The following is a 21,274-nucleotide window of genomic DNA, read 5'->3' on the forward strand; positions in this document are numbered from 1 at the left end:
ATCCTAAAGAAGTCGTCTCCTTATCTTCGAGTTATCGATCAGCTATCTTATCAACGCGTGCCGTCACGCGTCTCCGAAGATGCATCACGTTTTCTTCGTCGAACGCGTTTTACGTGCGGGTTCTAAGCGCGTGACGACACTCCAATTGCGTCGCGTCTCGGGTTCCCGATCAGACAACAATCGGCACACGGCGCCGGAACTTCAGACATCGTCGCACGTTTCATACGACGTCCGTCCCTTCGAGAATGCATCTCGGCGTACTTTTCAGCGCGTGACATCAACGGATTCTATTAGTCACGGAGCAGGCGTGCGCGGTAATTGTCTGGGAGATCCGCCGCCGAGGAAACGATCGTTCCCAGAACGACTATGAAGTGGCGGTGCGGCCGGTGCTCGACGTCGCTTCCTAAGCAGCGCCGGCATTTAATGCGCTTAACGAGAAACGCGTCGCGAGATTCTTATCGGGACATCGCCGCCTGCGCGGCGCAGACCGCGAGCTTCTCCTCGCTCCTCGTAAGGAAGTTGCATTATTTTATGCATCTCCGTCGCGTGTTTCCGTCGATGAGAAAATTCGCTCGCGTACGCACGGTGCGTACTGCAATACGCTGACCGTACCATCTTTTCTCCGCGGTCTTTGGAATTTCAAGCGAAAGCCAGGAAATTTCGAGCGATTCTCCACTGCTGAAATAATGTGAATGTAGAGGAAATTCTAAATTATTACTCAGAATATTTTTTGCAAGAAATTTTCTGTATTATTAAAAGTGCCTGGTATGGTCAAGAAAACACTGACGTTGTTAATTATCGCTGGCGACATTGAAGAATTCTTATTAGTCGATTAATAAGCTCACTCGTGCGTCGGACGAAGTTTCGATCGCGAAAAGCTCTCAGGAGCTCATTATGATCCGTTCATTAGGGCGGATCGATTATGTCCGAGAAAATCACCGCGTGTCGTTGTTTTGTCGGCTGCTGGCTAAGTAAGTTACGCGCGCAATGTCACTCTTAAGTGAAACGTGTGCAAATCGGAGGATATCCTTGAAGCGTACGAAGGCGAACCACCCATTTAGCGCTCGATGCATAGTCAATTCCAAGTTAACATTAATTTGAATCTCGCTATATGTGACCGAGGAGGGAAATTAGTTTTCGTCTCTCAAGAAGTGCTAATTTGAAATCGATTCGCTCGGTAAAAATTCAAGAGTCACTTCGTTTCGAACGAGGTATAATTGTTTATTGACAGTAACAGCTTATTAAATTGGTATTTTTTGTCGATCGCGCGAATTAAGTTGGCCGGATTGCGGCCCCGCAATTATTTCGATCCCCCATAAATCGATACCGTGAGAGACGGTTTGAGAATCTGCTTCGTTATATCCGTCTCATAAACGATTATAGCGTATATAAATCGACGTAATCGATCAACAATGTCATCGGCCGATGGGCGTGCCGCTTCCTCCGTTTATATTTAAATTATCGCACGGTCATTAGGGGAAATGCACAACGTGTGGATGCACTCAATGTTGGGAACTTGATGCGCTTCCGTGCAATCAGGCCCTCCCTTCGCTACTTGGAGTCGCCTCGTATGTAAATTGGATTCAGCCGCTGCTTTAGTCTTGATCAAAATTTTTACGCGCCGTTTCGGGAAAATATCATTTTCTTTAAGTACTCGCGGTCGCTCGCTAAAATCCGTAGATGGAACACGAAGGGTCGCGAGGCAATTTCGCGAATCCCCTTATGCGGAAAAAGATAGCGCACGTTTCATTCGCGGAAACGTACTCGGTCGTTATCCTCGAGATGGTTTCTACTTCCAGTTTACCTTCGTGAAAGTGCACTTTTCTGGACGAACGATGCCTCGTGTGCTCGTGAAGAGGGAGGTCGTGCGGGCCGAGATTCTCCCTCGACAACGAGCTCACCAGGATCCCCCTCAAGGTCGCGAGGGTGCTGCTAGGAATCTCTCTATTCATTTTGCCGGCTCCCATATCATCCGGGTCTTCACCGTCAGCGTCGACACACGTGTTCGCGACCGGTGCAATGTCCCGGGTGGAAACGCATGCGATCCTCGTCCGGCATGGCGGCTTCCACGGCGTTACATTGCAACGCTATTATTCGCGTCCCGGAATGTATAATAAAACTCGGCTGTAGACAATCCCCGAGGAGATGCTTCCTTCAGCGAAAGCGTTCAGGTTCCACTCGGTTGCTTGCACCGGGCCCTCGATCGCACCAAGTTATTCGCCGCTCTCGTTTACGGCCGATAAACGTCCGAGCTAACGAAGTAATCCCCGCGAACGGCTGATTAAACGCTCGTGTGTTGCGAACGAATCGCCGTTGAAAGCGAAAGGTATCGTCTGAACGGAGCAAGAGGACTCGATCGATGCTCGCGTAATCACCTGCTGCTGGCTCGTTGTTGTGTAATTATTTAATTTATCATCCGCTGTAGAATTCCGTCCGATGCAAGCGGAATTTTAATTAGGATAGTTATCAATTTTCAGGACGACTGGTTTTCGTACGCTTTTACTAATGTAGATCGGTTATGGCAATGCGGTGATCGGTGTCACATGTCGTTGCCGTGACACGATATTTCAATCGAGCTGAGAACAAAATAATGCAACGTGACGTTTCAAGATCGTGACTACTTTTTTTTTTTAAGAGACTTGCCCGTGACTCGCACGCGTTACGTCAGCGTGTAAATTTAATCTAGCGTTTGGCGAAAGATAACTTGCTCCGAGGTACGTTTTCAAGTCGGGATTATCGGCGACAAATCATCGACGTTTACCATCGGATTCAGCTTACGCGGTAATCGAAATCGATAAACTCGATGACGCACGAATTTCACGACGATAAATATATTGAATTATGCATAGCTACTAAGTGACACGCGAAATTTGTTTAGCTAATCGATTGATGGATAGATACGTCCGGCAAAAACAGCTGATGACAGAATTCATTTTAAGTAGTCACCCGAGGTAAGAATTCAAGAGCAAAGGTAAATTTATGTTATTACATCTCAATATGAATTCTGATTTCGAGATACGAAATTTCTGAATACAAACTATCGATTTATTCATCTCATTGATATTCGAATCGAAATGTTGGAAAGTAAAACAAAACTTGGCATATTACATATACAATAATTTCTATTCCATTTTAAAACATTCACAAGTTTTAAAAGTACATTGTCGATCGGGTCTTTTTTTCGATTTACACACAGATTAAATGTCACTGTACAAAGATAAACTTGTTGGGCTATTTTGTCGGTAGCCCAGCCTCGGATCTCTCTGACAATCGAATCTCCATTCGATTTGCATCCAGATTAAAAATTGCGGTGGAAAAGCTGATTTTTTTTCTTTCTTTAAGGGACTTCTCGCGTGCAAACACCGAATTCCGACTTGGAGTGATATAATTTCGCCGCGTGACATTTTTACGTAATTAGCCGAGCCTTCGATCGCGCGTATCGCAAGCGGTGATTGCGGAGCATTCGATCGATCCGGACTAACCGGTTAGAAAAATTTAATTAGCACCCTTGCACGAGCGTAACGTAAGAGCGATCGCGGGTATATCGCGAAGCGGCCGATCTTTAAGAGTCGGGCACCCGGATTCGCCGGAGCGCCCGCTTGCCGCGCGGCGCGCGACCTCGCGCATTTAGAAATCCCCGTGCGTTACAACTTTTCCTTTTCTGCCGGCAAATCGCGCACTCCGGGGCCACGGTGGCACGCAACGCGCGCCGTGGCGCGCAGCCCACGTTGCATTCCGCACGGTGCGCACAATAATGCACTCGATACAACAAAGCACTCGGCGCGAGCGCGCGCACTCTCGCTCGGCGCTCCCGATTTACCGGCGATTTCGCTGGTCATACCAGTAATAAATACTGAGCACGACACCACGAGGTAGTTGGATAATCCTGCAATCTTCCCGGAGGATCCTAAATTAATCCCTCGCCTCCCATTCTTCCAGGAGCGACTTGTACCTCTCGTTCAAGGACGTATCGCGTCACCGCACGAGCACGTATCCTGCGGATGTATCGAGACATCACCGTCGCGACGGTACTTGATTTAACGAGCGTGAACGTCTCCGTCGAACATGCTCGAGCGTGTGACTGACTCGCTGGAAGAGGTACAGGTCCCTCCTTGGCGCGAGTGCCTCTTGCTCTCTCTCTTTCCGCGCTCTCGCACTCCTCTCCCACTCGCGGTGCGTCCCGCTCCGCAGGTACCACGCGGATAGGTGTATTACCTTCGGTAAGGTGCCTCGTATTGCCGTTTGTCGTCGGACAGAGTGGGGACGGAGAACACCTGTACATTATACCTGCCGATGCACGCCTTGTGCAAAACGAGTGCCGTGCAACGTGAGACAGCCGCGAAACGGATCGCACAACTACCGAGACAAAATGTGAGGTAGCGTCTCGAATTCACTGCGTATTATTCGGATTATCTCAGAGATGTACGCTTTGTCTTCCCGCGACTCTGGGCGCTGGGGTGGTCGGGTTATTTAGAAAAATCCCCTGTCGGGGACTCCCGGCATCCGTAAGTAATATCGGCCTCGACATCGCTTATCCAAAAGTATATATACTTCTCGCGTCCGGGTGCATTCGCGTGGACTAACGAGTACGTAAGTATAGAAATTGTAGCCTGCACGCTAAACGAGACGGTACGTCATTAACTACAATACTTTTTGTCAATGATAATAATAGAACCGAATGCTAGTAAGATGCGATAGCGAGAAGATAGACTTTCACGCCTAATTTGGATCCGCCGCCGAAGTGTGTAACGCTTAGAATGCAAGTATAAATATCCATCTACTTTCACCGTGCACTATTAACAAGACTGTAACAGTAAGATTCTTCAAGACATCCGCAAACCGTTTATTATTATTGAATTGAAACGAAAAATTCCGCGCTAAAGAGCGAGTAACAAAGACTGATCAAAAGTCAGCTGATGGTTCGTTGACTCTCCACTTATGGTTATGCTGGAGTTTCACTCTGCAAGCACAACGGAGCGTATAAACAGCAATCGGGGAATGACGAAAACGGCCTTAAAAGGCAACGCTAACGGACGTTCTCTCGATTACAAGTGCGATAGGAATCTTACTTGCTCATTTACTTAATTTCAGTTAATTTCTGTTCTTTTACAAAAAATTATAGTTTTAAGAAGCATAGAGAGGCAACAAGAGGCAAACGCTAGGCAATGAGTGCGGATATAATATTAGATTTAATGTTTAACGATCTTCTGTATAACTTAGGCTTCTGCTCTCGATTTATATTTAGTTATTTTTAATTATTAATGTTACGATACAAATAATCTATATTGTTACACGTTAGATGTCATTGGAAAGGATCACATTGGTTGGTCGAAACGTTTCACTTGTTCAACTGTATTAAACATTAAATCTAATATTATATCCGCACCCAACACCTTGGCTCGTATTTCCTCTCTATGCTTATTAATTAAATGTCTATCAACAGAGCCCTAATAATATATTTATTTTTAAAAAATCATTATTCGTCTACGTACCGATTTAAACAAAAGTGTTCGATTGTTGTACAACGCATTACATGCCCGTTCAAGCAGGAACTCGTTAAATTTTAAATATAGAAAAAGTTTGAAAGTGTTTCCAAGACAACCGGACAATTTTTTTACGAAAACTTGAATCAAAAACACATTTCTTCACGAGAAGTTTGGTTGTTGTGATTTATAAATAAAATTTCTCTTTCTCTTCGAAGTCGCAAAACGTCAATAGCATAATCCGCTCGCGCGTCGATGACACGCTCATTTTAGCGTCGCGTTGGAGTATCGTCAAGATCTTTGTAATCGCGAACGAAGGACGGTGATGAACTCCGTCCGTGAACTCTGTATATCATCCATAAAGTAATAACCGTTCAAGGGCCACTTTAACGAAGATCTATACTGATTTCATAAATAAATAAATCGCGACAGACCTTTCGTCGACGAAATGGCCGCTCTTCTGCTCTATTTGCTCTTCCGCCTTTTGTGGCGAAAGAGCAAATAAATCAATTTATTATTATCGATAAAACGTTTGATTAAATTTTCGTTTTACGGAATTTCTATTTTGTCGAAAAACAATACCAACTCTCATTGCTCCATTTTTATTCCCCTACATTTGTTTTCATGCGTCACAGCGTGGATGCAACACACACGCGATACTATCTGCGAAATTGATCAGAAAAAAAAAATTAAACGTTGTTACATTCACCACATGAGTCGGAAGAGGAAAAGTCGAATTCGGTCGGAAGTTCGCTAACGTGTGCGCACCATTTGTTTGGACGTTTCGACGTCGATTTTGTAGATCAACACGTACGATCGATACGCGTAGAGTACTCGGCAATTTGTGAGCAATAATATTGTCAGCGGGTGGAAGGGGCATTTTTATCGGATTAACTGGATGCTTTACGGTGCGAGAAGGTAGCAACAATATTTCTTTTTTCGCCGCAGCCCTTCTCGGGAGAGGCGTTAGAGCGTGGCAGTCGTAAATCACCCGTAAAGTCGAATCGACCGTAAGTAACGACCCTGATCGCGGACTCCGGCTTCGTCCTGCTCACAAAATACGTGGAGAACCACCTTCGCCGGGCTCCTCTTAAATCCCGTGTCGCCAGCAGATACGGAGGACAACGCTACTCTCCACAGACTATTAGTGTTGAGAGATTGACTTGATCGCGGTAGAAAGGCAAATATTCATACTCGTCTATGATAAAGGTAATTGTGCGATTGCACCGGAAAGGAAACGCATTCCCCGAGTTCCGACTGATTCTCGAGGAAACGCACGACGAGCATCGGTTCTTGCATTAGTCGCGACGCGTGCATCCGATATACACTTGGCGAGCAAATCTGCATCGATAATGCAACGCTTGCATGCTGCGACGGTAATGACCGTGAACGGAGAAAGCGAGCGAGCGCCGTATTCTCCGGACTTTAGAAAAGCTCGGAAGAAACGAGCCGCCTAAAATAGCTCGCGATTTCTTCCTCGGTCGATCTCGCGGGTACGACTTCCTCCTTTCGTGCTCGCTATTCCGCGAACCGCTCGCAGAGCTGGCACGGTCGCGGGGCTAGAAAACCGCAAGGCGGTGACTCAGTAAGTTCCAATCGCGAGAAGAATAAGAGTATTGTGCGAGAGGAAGAAGTTGTTGGTGTCCGCGTGAATGGCTGTGCAATGAATGGAAAATTTTACGGGCGCTCTTTCTTTCGCGCGCCTCGGAAACCCGGTTTGTAAACCGAATCCGGCACGCCGTTCTAAATTCGACGTGACGCACGTGGCGCGTGTAGGTGCCGAAGACGAGGGACGCGAGTGAGTAAGCCGAATCGAGGGAGCGCTTAAGATTCCGTGGACGGCGCGTGAAACAGGAAGCTAGATGCCCGGCAATTCCTGCGTTTCCCCCTTTGGCGTTCGAATAATAGTAGCTCTAACAATAAGATTCCATGCTCCGTTGCGAGGTAGCCGGTGCCGAGCCAACGATAAGCGCGAATTTCACGCGTTGCGGCCGCGAGCCATTAAGGTGTCGGCTACTGATTTGCATCGCGGATCGCGGGCCGACGATAGCACACACGGGCGCTTACGCAAGAGATTTGTCTCGGCTCGACACCATCTTGCGCAGCGGCGCACCGTTGCGTCGTGCCATCGCCGTGCGATTTATGCGTCATGCAACGCTGGTATTCTCGTCCCGACGCTCTTTCGCGGCCGGGCGACCTTGCAATGCCGTGGCGTGATGCAACTGACGCGCATAGCATTGTCGACATTAGCATCGGTCTTGATCGTCGCCGCTGAGAGAAGAGCACCTCGGATTAACCCGCGAGACTTTCGCCGATAACAATGCACACGCGTAACACCGCGCTGCGAGATACGTACGATTTATTAAGTTGTTAATCTCAGATCCCCGAATCGTCTCAGTCGCGATATCACGCGCGAAAAGGCTCGACTTCGATAACAGATTTCGCAGAGGTCGCGAGCGGAATTTAAATCAGGAGTCCTACATAAAATGTAAATCGAGTTCGTACTATCCATTTCGCGATACCCGAAGTAGGTGCGCGTGTTGTTTAATAATGGGTGGACGTCAAAGGACGGCGGCGTAAAGCCAGTCGAGTAATTAGCGACGTCATCGCGAAAAATAACGGGGGGGCTGCCCGAGCTCACCCCCGATGAACTTGGCGAAATCCACAGGCGCTTAGCGAGTCCGTAAAAGAGCCATTAGGAAGTTTCCTGTCGCGATGCGAAACTCCGAATCGTTAATCCCCGTTTCTCGCGAATCGTCGACGGGGTTATGCATTTAAAATTCTAATCGAGGCTATTTTTATCTCGCGAGCCGAAGCGCTCTGAAACGCGAAAAAGGAACGAGATTGTCCCTTTGTGGTCTCTCGGGATAAAATGCAAGCGGTCCTTCGTCGTTATTAATTCTTAAAGCGAGCCCCCTTTAGAAAATATGCGCATTCTCCCGAGTATCTAAATCTCCATGAGTGTCACATTATCGAAAATATCAATTGAGATATTAATATGATTTCCGTCCCGGCAGTAAGGAAGTCACTTTAATTTAAGTACCAAAATTTATTTTAAGCTTAAGAGATTGTTCAATATTGAGAAAGATACTGACCCGTTTAAGAATAGAGTCTACTTTTCGCGATATTACCTTTCAATTTAGAAGTTCCAAGTTTTCCTCCACTATATGAAAGCATAAAATCATTAAACCTTAACGGTTATTGTTAGAAAAGAAAGGAAATAAGGCGGCTTAGGCGTAAAGTATGTAAAAATGGTACTTTGAGAAAAAACGGAAAATTCCTTTCTCACGAGAGAATCCAGAAACGTACTAAAAAGGAAATTACATGTGGCGCACGATAAGACTCAATTATCGAATAAGTTCGTTTTAAACGGGAAGGTGAATAGAACGTCGTAATTAAAAGGTGGCGTTGCAGAGAGGGCGTTATAAAACTGCGTAAACTTTCGCGCGAATGACCGACCCGTACACTCATTTGGGCCGTGTCAGTACACTGGACCATTCGTACGCACTTATGCGTCCAATGTACACCGTATGTTTTTATAAGCGATAGTGCGATAAATGTTTCAGTGAATACTTGAGTGAAAAGTGAAAGTGAGATGCAACTTATAGCTTCAGTGAGGAATAAAATAAGCATTTTTATACGTGCTTGAAATATATATGGAGTAGGTCAGCGAAAGCTAAGCTTATTTTTTATTTATATCCTTCAATTAAAAAAAAAAACCTGGTCGAGATCGTTAAGTAATTAGGAAGTTTTTGCACGCCGGGAGTTCGTGTGCAACCGCGAGTCACGAGGCGCGTTTCTAAGGTGTTACTTCGGACATTTTAATAAATCGCTTGTGCAATTGCCGAGTGCGAAATGGAACTAAAGGAATCGAGCGATGCTTTTCAATTTAGACACGCACCACGGATTACGTGACGATACTCGTGAAATCGTTGCTTCTTATCGACGATTGCCTTATGTCACAATAAAGGGTCAATTGTACGATTTGTAAAGATTGAAAAATTGCGCCAGGAAATTGCGAAAGCTTCGAGATTAAAGTGTGTACCTATTAGCGACTATATCTGAAGGCTGTCTCCTGAAACGTGAAGATGAAAAAAATATGCAACGGGAAATTCGAGGAGCGTGCAAAGGAAACGGAAGACGTAGGTGGAAATGCAATAATCGAGATCGTCACCGGTGCGCAAGTATTCAATTTAACAGAACTCGGCGACATGGCTACCAAGTTGCGCGCGTCATGCATCGGGGATGCAACGGCACATGTGAAATTGCATCTCGGAGCAGCGTGCCGGACGTTACGGTCCTCAGACAACAAAACGGTAAAACGTTTTACATGACTGAGAACCGAGGTGCCTTTTCCCGTTTCTCTTATTGGCCTCCGACGAGCGCGTCGTTTCAAGTGCTGTGAAAATATCCGCGATAAAAGCATCCTCACTTTCACGCGGAGGAGCAGGACGCTATGAATAATTTATGAATAGATAATTGATATAGGAAAGTGTTGAACAACTATAAAAAAAAAGTAAGGAATCTCGCTGGGAGAGTTGCTGCATCTCTAAATAACATTATATAAACCTTTTGGAAATCTGACAGGATTAATATTCCTCTCGTGTCAAGTCTTGAAGCGGGGCTGACCGCTCGATCCCTTTTACGTCATCCACGTCGTCCTTTTTTTTTCTCCCTCGGCGTTTTCCCGATTATTACAGTCGACGGCTTCATTCGCGTTATAACGTGTGTTATGTAGGTATCCGAATACACTTTCTACACGGCAGCGCGATTTTACGCGAATGCAAACTCGTTCCGTTCGATTCCTCTCCGTGCCTTTTGCCGTGCCGCCGTTGACCGTAAAAGTCGAGCGACCAGTTCTTAAATCGTCGGGAAATGTATTCCGTGGAATGCGTTATGCCAAATAAAGGCCGATACATAGCCGGTTAATACCGTAATGCGGTGGAAAAAGTGACCCGCATCGGCCGCCGCATGTCGCAAGCACGCCGACATTTATTGGGAACCAATAACCACGGTACGGTATATTGCCATCGTGAAATAGAACTTTTCTGAATAAACATAAATCTACATTCCACTCGCGGCATAATGGATAAAATAGGCGGATTGCCATGACGCACGGCTGAACTCGTTTCGTCGACTTTCTCAATAATTGTCCGGAAACGAAGATCATTCTGGTGCAAGTCGAAATTCTCTCTTTTACGTCTTGTGCATCCTATTTATAAATGGAACATTGTTACATTGAGAAACTTCAGTCCTAATAGACTTATAATTTGTCTACTTTCAATGCAAAATATACAATTCTGCCACGGAAATCTTTATTTACGTATCGAAACAATTCTCCTTATCTTCTTACCAAGCGATGCTTGGAAGATTAACGTCTTTTGGAAATTCACTTTTATCCTGCCCAATCACGCAAGAAGCGTCATCGTTCGTGGAAATCTATGCGGTCTATTCGCATATCCACGAGATGAGATAGATGAGAAAGCGATCGCGAATTCGAAGGATATCGAATTAGCCGAGCTGAAAAGTAAGAGGCACCGCGCCACCGAGCCAGATCTCGGGTTCTCACGATTATACATCCGGTAGCTCGACGCCGAGACCGAAGCTCCACGAGGATTAGTTTTTCGTTTACAAGGGCTGCGCGCCACCCGCCTGTTGATTGCATCGCCCTGGTACCGTTTTGACATTAGAGACTGTATGCCGATGGATCACTCAGCTGCAAAGCCGAATAGTTGAAATCTAGGCGTTATTATTCGCGGATTTCACCCCAAAGCGAAATAGCAAAGGAAACTGGATATATCCATAATTGGTTCGGGGCGCCAAACGAAAACAAATTTCACATAATACAACTCATCAATTCAAACTAATGAGCTAATTAATTTGGTTACATCCACGATGAAATGAATTTTATTAAGCTCACTTATGTTAATCCCGACGCGAGACCATTATGAATGAAAATACAATATGAATCATTGTATTATTTCGGTGCATTACGAAATGACAGAGTCGGATAAGCGCGGCAATAATGAGCGAACGACTCGCGCGCGCGGGCTGTGTATGTGAAAATGTGGGTTGTGAAGGGACGGGGGACGTGACCGGCGTGTGTATCTCCGGGCAAGGCCGTCTACACGGTTTGCACGAACCGGTGCACCGAGCAGCGCGACGGCCGCGGGGAAATACAGAGCGTGCGAGCAAAGCGACGACTGGAAACGCACGAGATACCGTGGGTGAGAAACACAGAACTCAACCGCCCACTCCGCGAAGACCATCCGGGACAATAAAGGAGATAGCAGGAAGCTAATTCCTAACTCCGAATCAGTCGACGCGACGTAACAAAGCGCGGAGGGAGCTGCCGAAGCTCGGCTGCCGAAGCTCGGCAGATTTCAATGGAGACGTAACTTGAGACTGCAGGGTGATTAATGAGGATCGAGTGGATTGAGTCCTATTAATTTACTAGATCGATGAGACCTATCTCAAGAGCCCACTCGGGTTTTGTATTTCGTGTCGGGATTCAAGATAAAATTTTGCTAACAATGTTGCACGCCGCGCAATACGAAAAATATTTTTGTAAATTAGAATACAATACATGTGTCAAATATGTATTAAAATAAAATTATATAAACATAGAATATTTTGCCCTGAGGTCTGACGCGAATTATCAATTATCCGAAATGAAGACTGGTGTGAATATTTTTTGTTTTATTTGTTACTTTGCACCTTTCTCAAGTATTTTTTCTTACCGTCGTAAATGGAGCGTTCATTTTTCGTACCAGTTGCACGCCGTAACTCTCTCCGTAACCTGCCGCGTTTTTGGAAACTTTAATAATCTCACCTTCGAATCGGTTGATGACGAAATGCCCGCCTGCATGCGATAAAGTAAAACGCGTACGATCGGTTTGATATAAATATCGCGTAAAGGGGTCAGGTTCTCTCCGACGTAGTCTGTGCGTTCGACATCTGATTCACGGCGATTATTATCAACATTCCTGGCCTAGGTCTCTTTTTCTCTTTAAGGCGTTCTTGCGAGACTCTCTAAGCTTAAGATCGCGATCGCTAATCAGATTTCCAATACCCAAAAGCGAGCAAGTTACGGAATTTGTTGCGAATTCGGTGTCTTAAGAATCGCAACGCCACTTTCGATACGTGAATGATGTAATTAGAAGACTTGCAATTTTTGTTACTTAACTAATACCATATCGAAGGGAAAGTGTAATCTTACAGAGTTTTAAATCTTACGTGCGCTGATTTATTATATCTTTTTTCTGTCAGACCATGATTTTTCATGAACGTTTCACTTACATAAAATTATAAATTTACTATTCACATATTATACCAGTAACAATGTTGAATAAGCGGACAGTATTTCGAAAGCTGAAAAGGCAAGTGGATAAAAATTATGTTTTAGTTAAATTATTTTTGCCCCGTTTTTGCCGATAAATATTTATTAAAATTACAGGGAACACTAAAAAGTGCGATGACATAAATTAAAAAGTATTTACGTCAAGCAACGAAAGTACGTGAATATTTTTATGGAAATTAATCGTCGTGTAGCCGGTGAAGAAGTGAATTAGTCTCTCGTGAAGTAAAATTCTCTCTCTCTCTCTCTCTCTCTCTCTCTTTCTCTCTCTCTCGCAGTATAAATTCTAGCAATTAAAAGCACGAATATGCAACCGCGTCGCGGAATATAAAGGCCCTTATTAAGATGAGACACTTTGTTATCTGATTCATAAGTACGATCAGTGGGCTTGGCTCGTAATAAAGATTGCCTAAGAATAATAAGCGACGCAGCTGCACGGAAAATGCACTTCGCCCGAACAAAAGACATTTGTTCCGCAATTTACCGCGTTGTTCGAGCAAAAAACCGCACGGATTTTCCATCAATAGTTTTCTCTTTTATTAAGCTATGATTATCAGGCTTCCTGCACGGCGTGGAAAATATAGGATTAAACAAAATTGACAGCAAATCGATGCTGAAATTTTATATTTAAAATCGCTAATCGCGGACGCTTAAACGACACGCAAGGAAATCTTATGCATTTTTAGGATTCTTGCCACGTAAAAGCGGCATGACTTCCAATATACTTCAAGGCATTTCGAGGATGATATCGGCCTCGTAAATTCGGCTCGCGAGTTTACGTGACCGCGTGCAGCACGATTTTTCTCGAATAACACGGATTCGATAGCGATGCGCTTAATGTTTTGCTTCAATTTTAGACGGTTGTTTTCTTTTGTGCCGTTCCTCGTCTTTCGATTAATTTTCTTAATTTTAAATGTTATACTAATAACGTTACGTAGTGATAGACACGCGCGTTGCGTCAAATTTGCGCCGTCTCGTTAGAAGTCACGGTGCCCATGCGGGATTTAGAGTCAATTTTACCGAGTTAGAACCGTGGAAATTACTGTGGAAGTTATGAGATACTGTCACGAGGTGTTGCACACGGACACTTGTGCCGTAAGAAAAAGCCTCATTAACGGACGTTACGCGTCTCTTTCTCTCATCGTTCGCCAAAGGCACCGGCCGACCAGTCGCTGGTTCCAGCATTTTGCGTTTCGTCATGAATGCCTTGTGGCGTTTTGAAAAACGAGAAGCAATTTGCATCTTACAAACATTCGTAAAATCGTGAAGAATCGATACAGGAAGTCAACACACATAGTGAACTGTGTCGAGTTTTCCGTTTTAATTCTAAATGCGAAAGAATGAAATCGCACGAACCGATCACGATCCCTCGCTGCCGCTCCTTTAATTAGCACGAAAAACAATCGGTATAGCGCGCAAAATGCGCCCGCTCGTTCTCACAGCATTTAGGGCACAATGTAACGTTTTTCTGATATTTTCTTCCGAGTTCGCGAGCAAATTATCGCGTGAGAAATCCTCCGGTTGCGTCGCGCAGTCGTGCGATCTGTACCGATTGTGTCACAATCGTATGCGTGTCGTATAACGCGAATATGTATGCACCCGTGCACGGTTATCTCGATACGTTAAGCCGAGATCGTTCGACGCACCTGCAAAGGAATCGAGCTCGTCAGAAGTTCTTGGAAGGAAATTCCTCCGCCCCTGCCTCGGATTCTTATGCCTTTCGCCTTTTCCTTCTAATTGTCTCAATGTTATTTAAAGTATTTAATTTAAATAACTGAAAAAATCCTTGGCTCCAAATTTAAGAACATTAGCAAACGTTTTAGAGTATGTGGCGGCTTCAGGCGCCCATACGCAATGACCGCCCGGCCACCACACGGCGTCGCAAGCCTCGGGCCCCGGCGGGAAAGCTCCATGCACCGCCGCAGGCCCCGAGCGCTTTTCTCGTGCGCAAGATTCAGTGGAGATTAGCATATAAGCGCGCGCCGCGAGACCAAGGGCCACAAGCGAATCCATAGTCAATCCGATATGTAATCAGAGGCTTTTAGCTGCGAATATTATAATTCAGCGCCGTCGTTACTCCGAGGAGGAGAACGACAGTGGGTCGCATCGTGATGTTCGCAACTAAAGCTCTTGGGAACATGTCGGATAGTCTATGGAATTGTTCAGCGTCGTTGGTCCCGCGGCTGTGTGCTTTTATGCTAATCTCCACTGAATCTTGCGCATGAGAAAAGCGCTTGGGGCCTGCGGCGTTTAGCGGAGCTTTCCCACCGGGGCCCGAGCTTGCGGTGCTGGCGCCGACGCGCGTGGCGCTGTGTGGTGGTCGGGCGACCGTTGCGTAGAGGCGCCTGAGGCCGCCACAGAGTATAACTACAGGAGAATGCCTACAAAAAAATACAAAAATTCGCTGATAATAATATCGCATGAAACAATCACTTCAAGCCACTAGATATGATATGCGAGGAGGAGTAAAAAGGTCTCGAAAGCGTTCCGCAATATCTTCTTTCGTGCTCGTATGCATAATCGATCGACATTTCTTTGCATTCCACCGACCGGAATAACGACCGGAATGGAGAAAAAGCGAGCGGAGGCGAGGCCGGGAAATCAAAATGGAATTCATATTTCCAAGAAAATTCATCTGGCGTGCGAGACAGCGCGTTGTTTCCCTTTCCTAAACGGCCGGATAGAAGCGAGATGAATCTACATATCGACGATGACGACGACGAAAAAAGGGGGATCTGGAGCAAATGAATTATCGAGCGCGGTTCCGTCGCGCAGGCGACACGCATAAATTGTATATCACGTCGCGAACGAGGCCGTCGCGGTAATTATTGGCGCTTGATGAATCTTGCGAGAAATTTCTCCGCCGAGTTACAGATTACATCCGAGGATAGGAAATGATATCCTGCAAGTTACTCGATTGCAGAACTAGGCCGGGTTTAGACGGACAAGCCCTGCAGGCATTCCGCGCGCGATAACAGCTGAGCGCCTACGCCCGTGACAACGTGATTAGTTCCTCCGCTCCGTTTCTTTCTTCCCGCTCCTGGCCTCGCCGATCGTAACGTTGTAATGTTCTCGAAACTTTCTGCTCGTTCTTGTAAAGGAAACAAATCCCCTTGCAACCTGAGCGCGATGCAGTTGCTGGCGCAAGAAGTGATGCTGGAGCCAGGTGATGGGGCTCGGAGCAATACCTCGGTTGAAATGTGGGTCAGAGGCTCTCGTCCGTGCGTGCGGCTCGAATCGGAAAAATCTCGGTCGCGATCGCGCGGCAACCTTTTGTTTCTCGCTCCGCCGAGTCTCCTCGCTGCTTTTTAAAAAAACCCAGCTACGTCGCGTGCGTTGTAGAACGACGGTTATTTTTATTTCATTGCCGACTGAACGACCGCCAACGCTTTTCCGCGTCGTTGTTCATTTATGTAACAATACGCGGCCGTTATTTATTGCGAGTCGTCAGAGTAGAATTTCCACCGAATTTTTAAGGAACATATTCGCATGCGTGCCTCGGTTCTGTACACGCTGGTAAACGATTACGGGGAAATAGGTCCGCTTTAATTGCAGAGCGAAATAATTAAAAAGCATCTCATTAAGAAAACGCCTACCTTGTTCCCTCTGTCAGAGAAAATGCCTGCGTGAAAAGCACAGTCTGGTGTATAATTTTAATATCGCCGAGGTTTACGTAGCACTTAAGCGACCCGTTAACGAGATCAGCTAGGGATTGAAAGACGGCCGGGATTAATTTTCTTAAAACAGTCGGCGGGACCTACATTGAGAGCGATATTAAAAGGAGTGAAAGAGCGAAGGGTTGAACTCAGACTCTCACCGTGGCTGCTCAACTCGCTAAAGAGACGCGAGATTTTCCACCGAGTGCATGATGTGCTCGCATCAGACGGCCGTAAATTGCAGTTAATTAGCTCGATGCTGCAGATTATGCATAATTAAGAGCGGGGATGAAGCAGAGAGAGGGAGGCATTGCATAATCGTCGAGCGAAAGCAATGTCTGCGATATTCCACCGCGTATTATTCTCTTTTTTAACATAATTAATGCTGCAGTGTCATTTTCGCATAATATTATTAATTAATTACGATGATGTAGATGGAAAACGAAATGACGAATCGTGATGTATGAGAGAGCATGAATGCGAAATTAAACCGATGAACGAATGTTGCTATCAGTGTGATTAATTACAATGGATGGTGAGGATAATATTGTTTAGATATGGCTTTACTCGAAATAATAAAATGCATTTCGTCAATAATTGCACAACGTTAGCGTTAAATTAGTGGATATTAATCACGTGGGTATCGCGTATGTATCCGTAGATAGTAAAGCAAGCCCGACAGCCTGGATTACCAGCTACTGCTGGGTTTAGCATCGATCGGATGGCTATCACTCGCTGGTGCAACTCTAGAATTTCTGCTGTACCGTCTGTACTGCAGGGACCTGTATTGCATCTGCGGCAGGAACCTGTATTGCAATTACCGACGATAAAATTATATACGACAAAATTTGTACATACAGCCTGAAATATATATTGACAAACGTAACATCCTCAAACAGAGCGGAGACAATCAACATGAACCGCCATTTGCAACTATCTTTTCGCGAAAAATTCCAAGAGCATCATCGCGTTCCTTTTAAAATTAATTGATCCTCCAATTTTCCAAAAATCCAAAGGATGAAACGAGATTTATCCTTTCAAGCTGTTTACGAAGTAACTACGAAGTAGTTGAGTGAGTTATAACAACGAAAATCACAGTTACACGACCTAGACTTTGTCAGCAAAATCGCTATTCATGAACGGTAGACGAGACACTCTGTACAATCATATTTTATATTGAAGACGAGCGCGGCTACATCATGCTTATTGATTTCTTTAAATACAATCGGTACAAATGGCACTGGCAACAGCCGTTGAATCACGGGCATTGATGTTTCGCGAGGCTCTTGTTGATCACGAAGGGTAGGGAGAAAATGCAAATGCTGGGCGAGACGGCGACGCGACTCGTTCGATGCAACGATGTGGGCGGATTGTCTCGCCCCCGCAGCTCAAACAACACGTCTGAAAGACGAGGCAACCGACCGACCGCTGTATACTCCTTAACTGCACCCTTCGTGATCATCTTGTCCCGCCCTGTTCCCTACACTCCGTCGCAATTCGCCTCGTATCGAACCTACGGTCGCTGCGATTTAACACGGCTCTGAACATTCGGCATTACATTTTCATGCGAAATCAATCCTTCACGTGGAAAATAATTTTTGCAAGCATAAGCATAAGAGCTTAGTATACAAGTTTATAGATTCTTAAAATATGACAACGGTAAGATGGAACGAGATAATAAAATAATTTCTGATCAAATAAATTGGATAACAATAAGTTTATGATGATAAGATTAGTAGTTGTTACAACATAACTGAAATTGTTCATCTCGAAGCCGAGTGTTTACCGTGCGAATACGGTAATGCGAGAGTAAATGGCTTTATTTCTGCGAAATTCGTGAAGCTGTTAAGTTAACCGAGACACAGGGTGTCGTAAACGGGACAGTTCGCCGTCAGTGGTCTGACAAACGCAGCATTTGTTCCTAATAAAAATGTGGCGCCGTGGGCGTGAAAGGATCAATGAGACGGAGAAAGTAAGAAATAAATTGGGGAGGGACGTCTCGCTTCCTCGTGACGATGGTGCCTCATCATCGGGCACGTGCTAGACCGCCAAGAGAAACCGGTTCTCTCCCGATCGCCGACCGAGGAGTTTTTTACCGGTCTGCAGTGACCTTAACGATCGATTTCGGTGCATTGTCGCGCCGAAGAAAACGTTTTCCTTCTAAAATAACAGGATTTCCTGAGTTCGAAAAAACTCTTTAGAGAGAATTATGTAACTTCACTTCGACGCTGTAATACGTCTGTAATATTCAGCACGCTTTGCGCGCTAAGAGGACGATTCCTTAATACTCTAATAAATAAAATAATAATAATAAATTTGCGTAAGAATAGAAATAACGATAAAAATTCATATCGCTGTTCTCTTGTGAATCTCTTCCTTAAATTCTATAGAAAAGAAATTCTCCTTTGATATATTTATGTTAAATATTTCATAATTAAAACGCGCTGCCGCCGTTAAGCACGATCTGTACAGTTTTGGAGTTGTTGAAGATTTAATTAACACCAGCAACGAGCAGACGTACGAGAGGAATTTCATAACAGAAGTTCTCTCGAACTTCTCGAGCAATAACAGAACTCGGAAGCCGATTTCCTATCGCTGACGTTTGCCTACTTTCGCGGAGGCTCAAAATGAATCCTTTCAGAGAGTAGAAAATGGGCACACTCAGAGGAGTTCATTGTTGCAGATCAATTAACGGTTGAGGGGAAAACCTCTCGGCAAGAGATTGAAGCTCGTAAGCTATGCGAAGGTAGATTCGGTTCCATTGTAAATTATATCGTGCGCGACGCGTACTATCGTACGCTATTCATAAATCATCGCGCGGTAATAAGTCGCGGCATCGAGATGAAAGTTTTCCACTTACGATGTCCCAGGCAGGATCTAATTACAACTTAAAAAAAAATTCCCAACAATGCCACGTACATCCCTCACGCGGCATGCTCGTTTCCACTCGTCGTGCAACTCTCAAATTACACATTTGCAAATCATGCATATGATCATAACGCGCGTCGCGATTTTGTACAACATTTAATTAAACGTTGAAAGCGAAGAAGTGAAAGGGCGACGATGAATATGAATACTAACATGTCCGTTTAAAATAAGATTTTCCTCTTCCTTTCTAATCTCACATCGTGTCTGTCTATTAATATTAAGATAATAGTCCTTAAGATGAGAGGTAAAATTCTCGGTCACGACCCCGACTCTGAGACAAAGTCAGAATCGATATTTTCTAGATTGGTAATTTGCATTGAGAAACGGTGGCGAGCCCAAACAATTCTGTTGCAACGAGTCATTCTTAAATTGTTTATCTCGAGGCTGTTGTATCTCGGCCCCCTCGTCACAGCGGAAGGACACCGGCGAACAGTCTACCATCTCCGGTCATCGAACGACAAAGCGAACAACAGGAAAGTGAATTCCGCTAGAAAATACCATTTCGTCTTCGAGCGTCGTCGGACGGATTTGAGTACAACACTGATTCTACGCGAGCTTAGCAGCAGAGAATAGGATTCTCCTTCTTTACTCGCGTAAACGGATGAAGAAATTTGTTTCGTTCATCTTGAAGGATCGAACGTCTAGAATAAACGAGATTGGGGTTTTCATTGTAGACGTGCCTTTTTTTAAATTGACTTTGATTTCTTATTTTATTTTAACTCAACGTGTGCGCAAACGTGCCGATCAGAGCGCAGTGACTTCAACGAAGAAATCGTGCAGCATCAATTCATATGCAAGTTCGATATTTGCGCACGGAGATAAATTCGCGCGAAGGCGCGCCTAGTGGAACAATGAAGGAAGCATAAATCGCGGAGTAATCGGATCCGACGGAAAAAAGTGCATCGACCAATCGCTTCTGTGCGATCGATCGAACTTCACGCAATCCACGGGGCGATGTTAGTCACGCATCGGGGAGCTTTGAGCTTAGCGTACTTTCTCTTGGAAGTGCGACATGTTGCCGACACAAGGAAGACGAGGAGGCTGCGTGGCGGGGCGCCCGCCTGAAGTAGGTTTTCCTAATAGAAGGCACTTATCGCGTGCTTTTTCAACCTCTTTGCGTACAAAGATTCCTTACCGCATTAAGTCAAGACATCGTCCAGGATTGTAAAACTGTTAGCTCTCGACTAATTTGAACCTTTCATCGGATAATAAGATGTTGATAGCTACCATCTTACGAACCAAACGCCGTATCGAATTTTATCGCACTATCGTAAGAAGTTAACTTATTAACAGAATTTTCTTTTAAATCGGCTTGAAAGATGTGCAAATCAAATAAATACCTTTCATCTGCGACGATGACAACTCTAGCTCCGCCGCTAATTGGAGAGCTCTTAACGAGATGACCCGCGAACTCCGCGACGAAATCTTTGGCTAATTGGACCGGAACTTGTTAAGTTTATTCAAGCGCCTTTTAACTTACTACAAGTATAGAGCCATGTCTGAATTTTGTCTAGAAATTGTTAAGTGGATGCTTAGGAAGGCATCGGCTTTCCGTGTAATCCATTAAGCGATTCACTCAAGACAAGTATTTGCGCGATACGACAAATCGTGGTGATACTGAACGAAAGGAAATGAACGCAAGCGAAGTTCCGGTCTTGTGGCATCAACGACTCTTCGTTGTTCGACACACTCCGCATGAAGAACAATAGGCACTCTTAAATCTGCATTTGTATATCGTTACTAGAACAGTCACACTGTAAAAAAAGTATGTAAAATTACATACATAATGAGTGTAGCGATTACACTATTAATAGCGGAAATATATAAATTTATAGACTTTTACAAACAAT

General features: G+C 44.9%; 1 protein-coding gene across 13 annotated transcripts in view; it reads right to left on the reverse strand.

Moving 5' to 3' along the window:
• Positions 1-21,274, reverse strand: part of LOC105568792 (MAP7 domain-containing protein 1-like) — a 156,393-nt gene that overhangs the window by 59,175 nt on the left and 75,944 nt on the right. For 2 of the 13 annotated variants that reach the window (XM_012024754.1, XM_012024745.1), the window contains exons 1-2: positions 3,821-3,930; positions 1,805-2,576 (exon numbers count right to left, since the gene is read on the reverse strand). The exons of 7 other annotated variants lie outside the window; for them this stretch is intronic. In XM_012024754.1, coding sequence (XP_011880144.1) covers positions 1,805-1,967 — 163 coding nt within the window. In that variant the 5' untranslated portion in view covers positions 1,968-2,576; positions 3,821-3,930. Of the gene's footprint in view, positions 1-1,804; positions 2,577-3,820; positions 3,932-3,952; positions 4,020-21,274 lie in introns of those variants that run through there. 4 more of the 13 variants (XM_012024747.1, XM_012024746.1, XM_012024749.1 and 1 more) reach the window with 4 other exon arrangements.

This window comes from Vollenhovia emeryi, unplaced genomic scaffold (genome assembly GCF_000949405.1).
Source record: "Vollenhovia emeryi isolate VEMERY1.0 unplaced genomic scaffold, V.emery_V1.0 DF939127.1, whole genome shotgun sequence".
Taxonomy (NCBI): Eukaryota; Metazoa; Arthropoda; class Insecta; order Hymenoptera; family Formicidae; genus Vollenhovia; species Vollenhovia emeryi.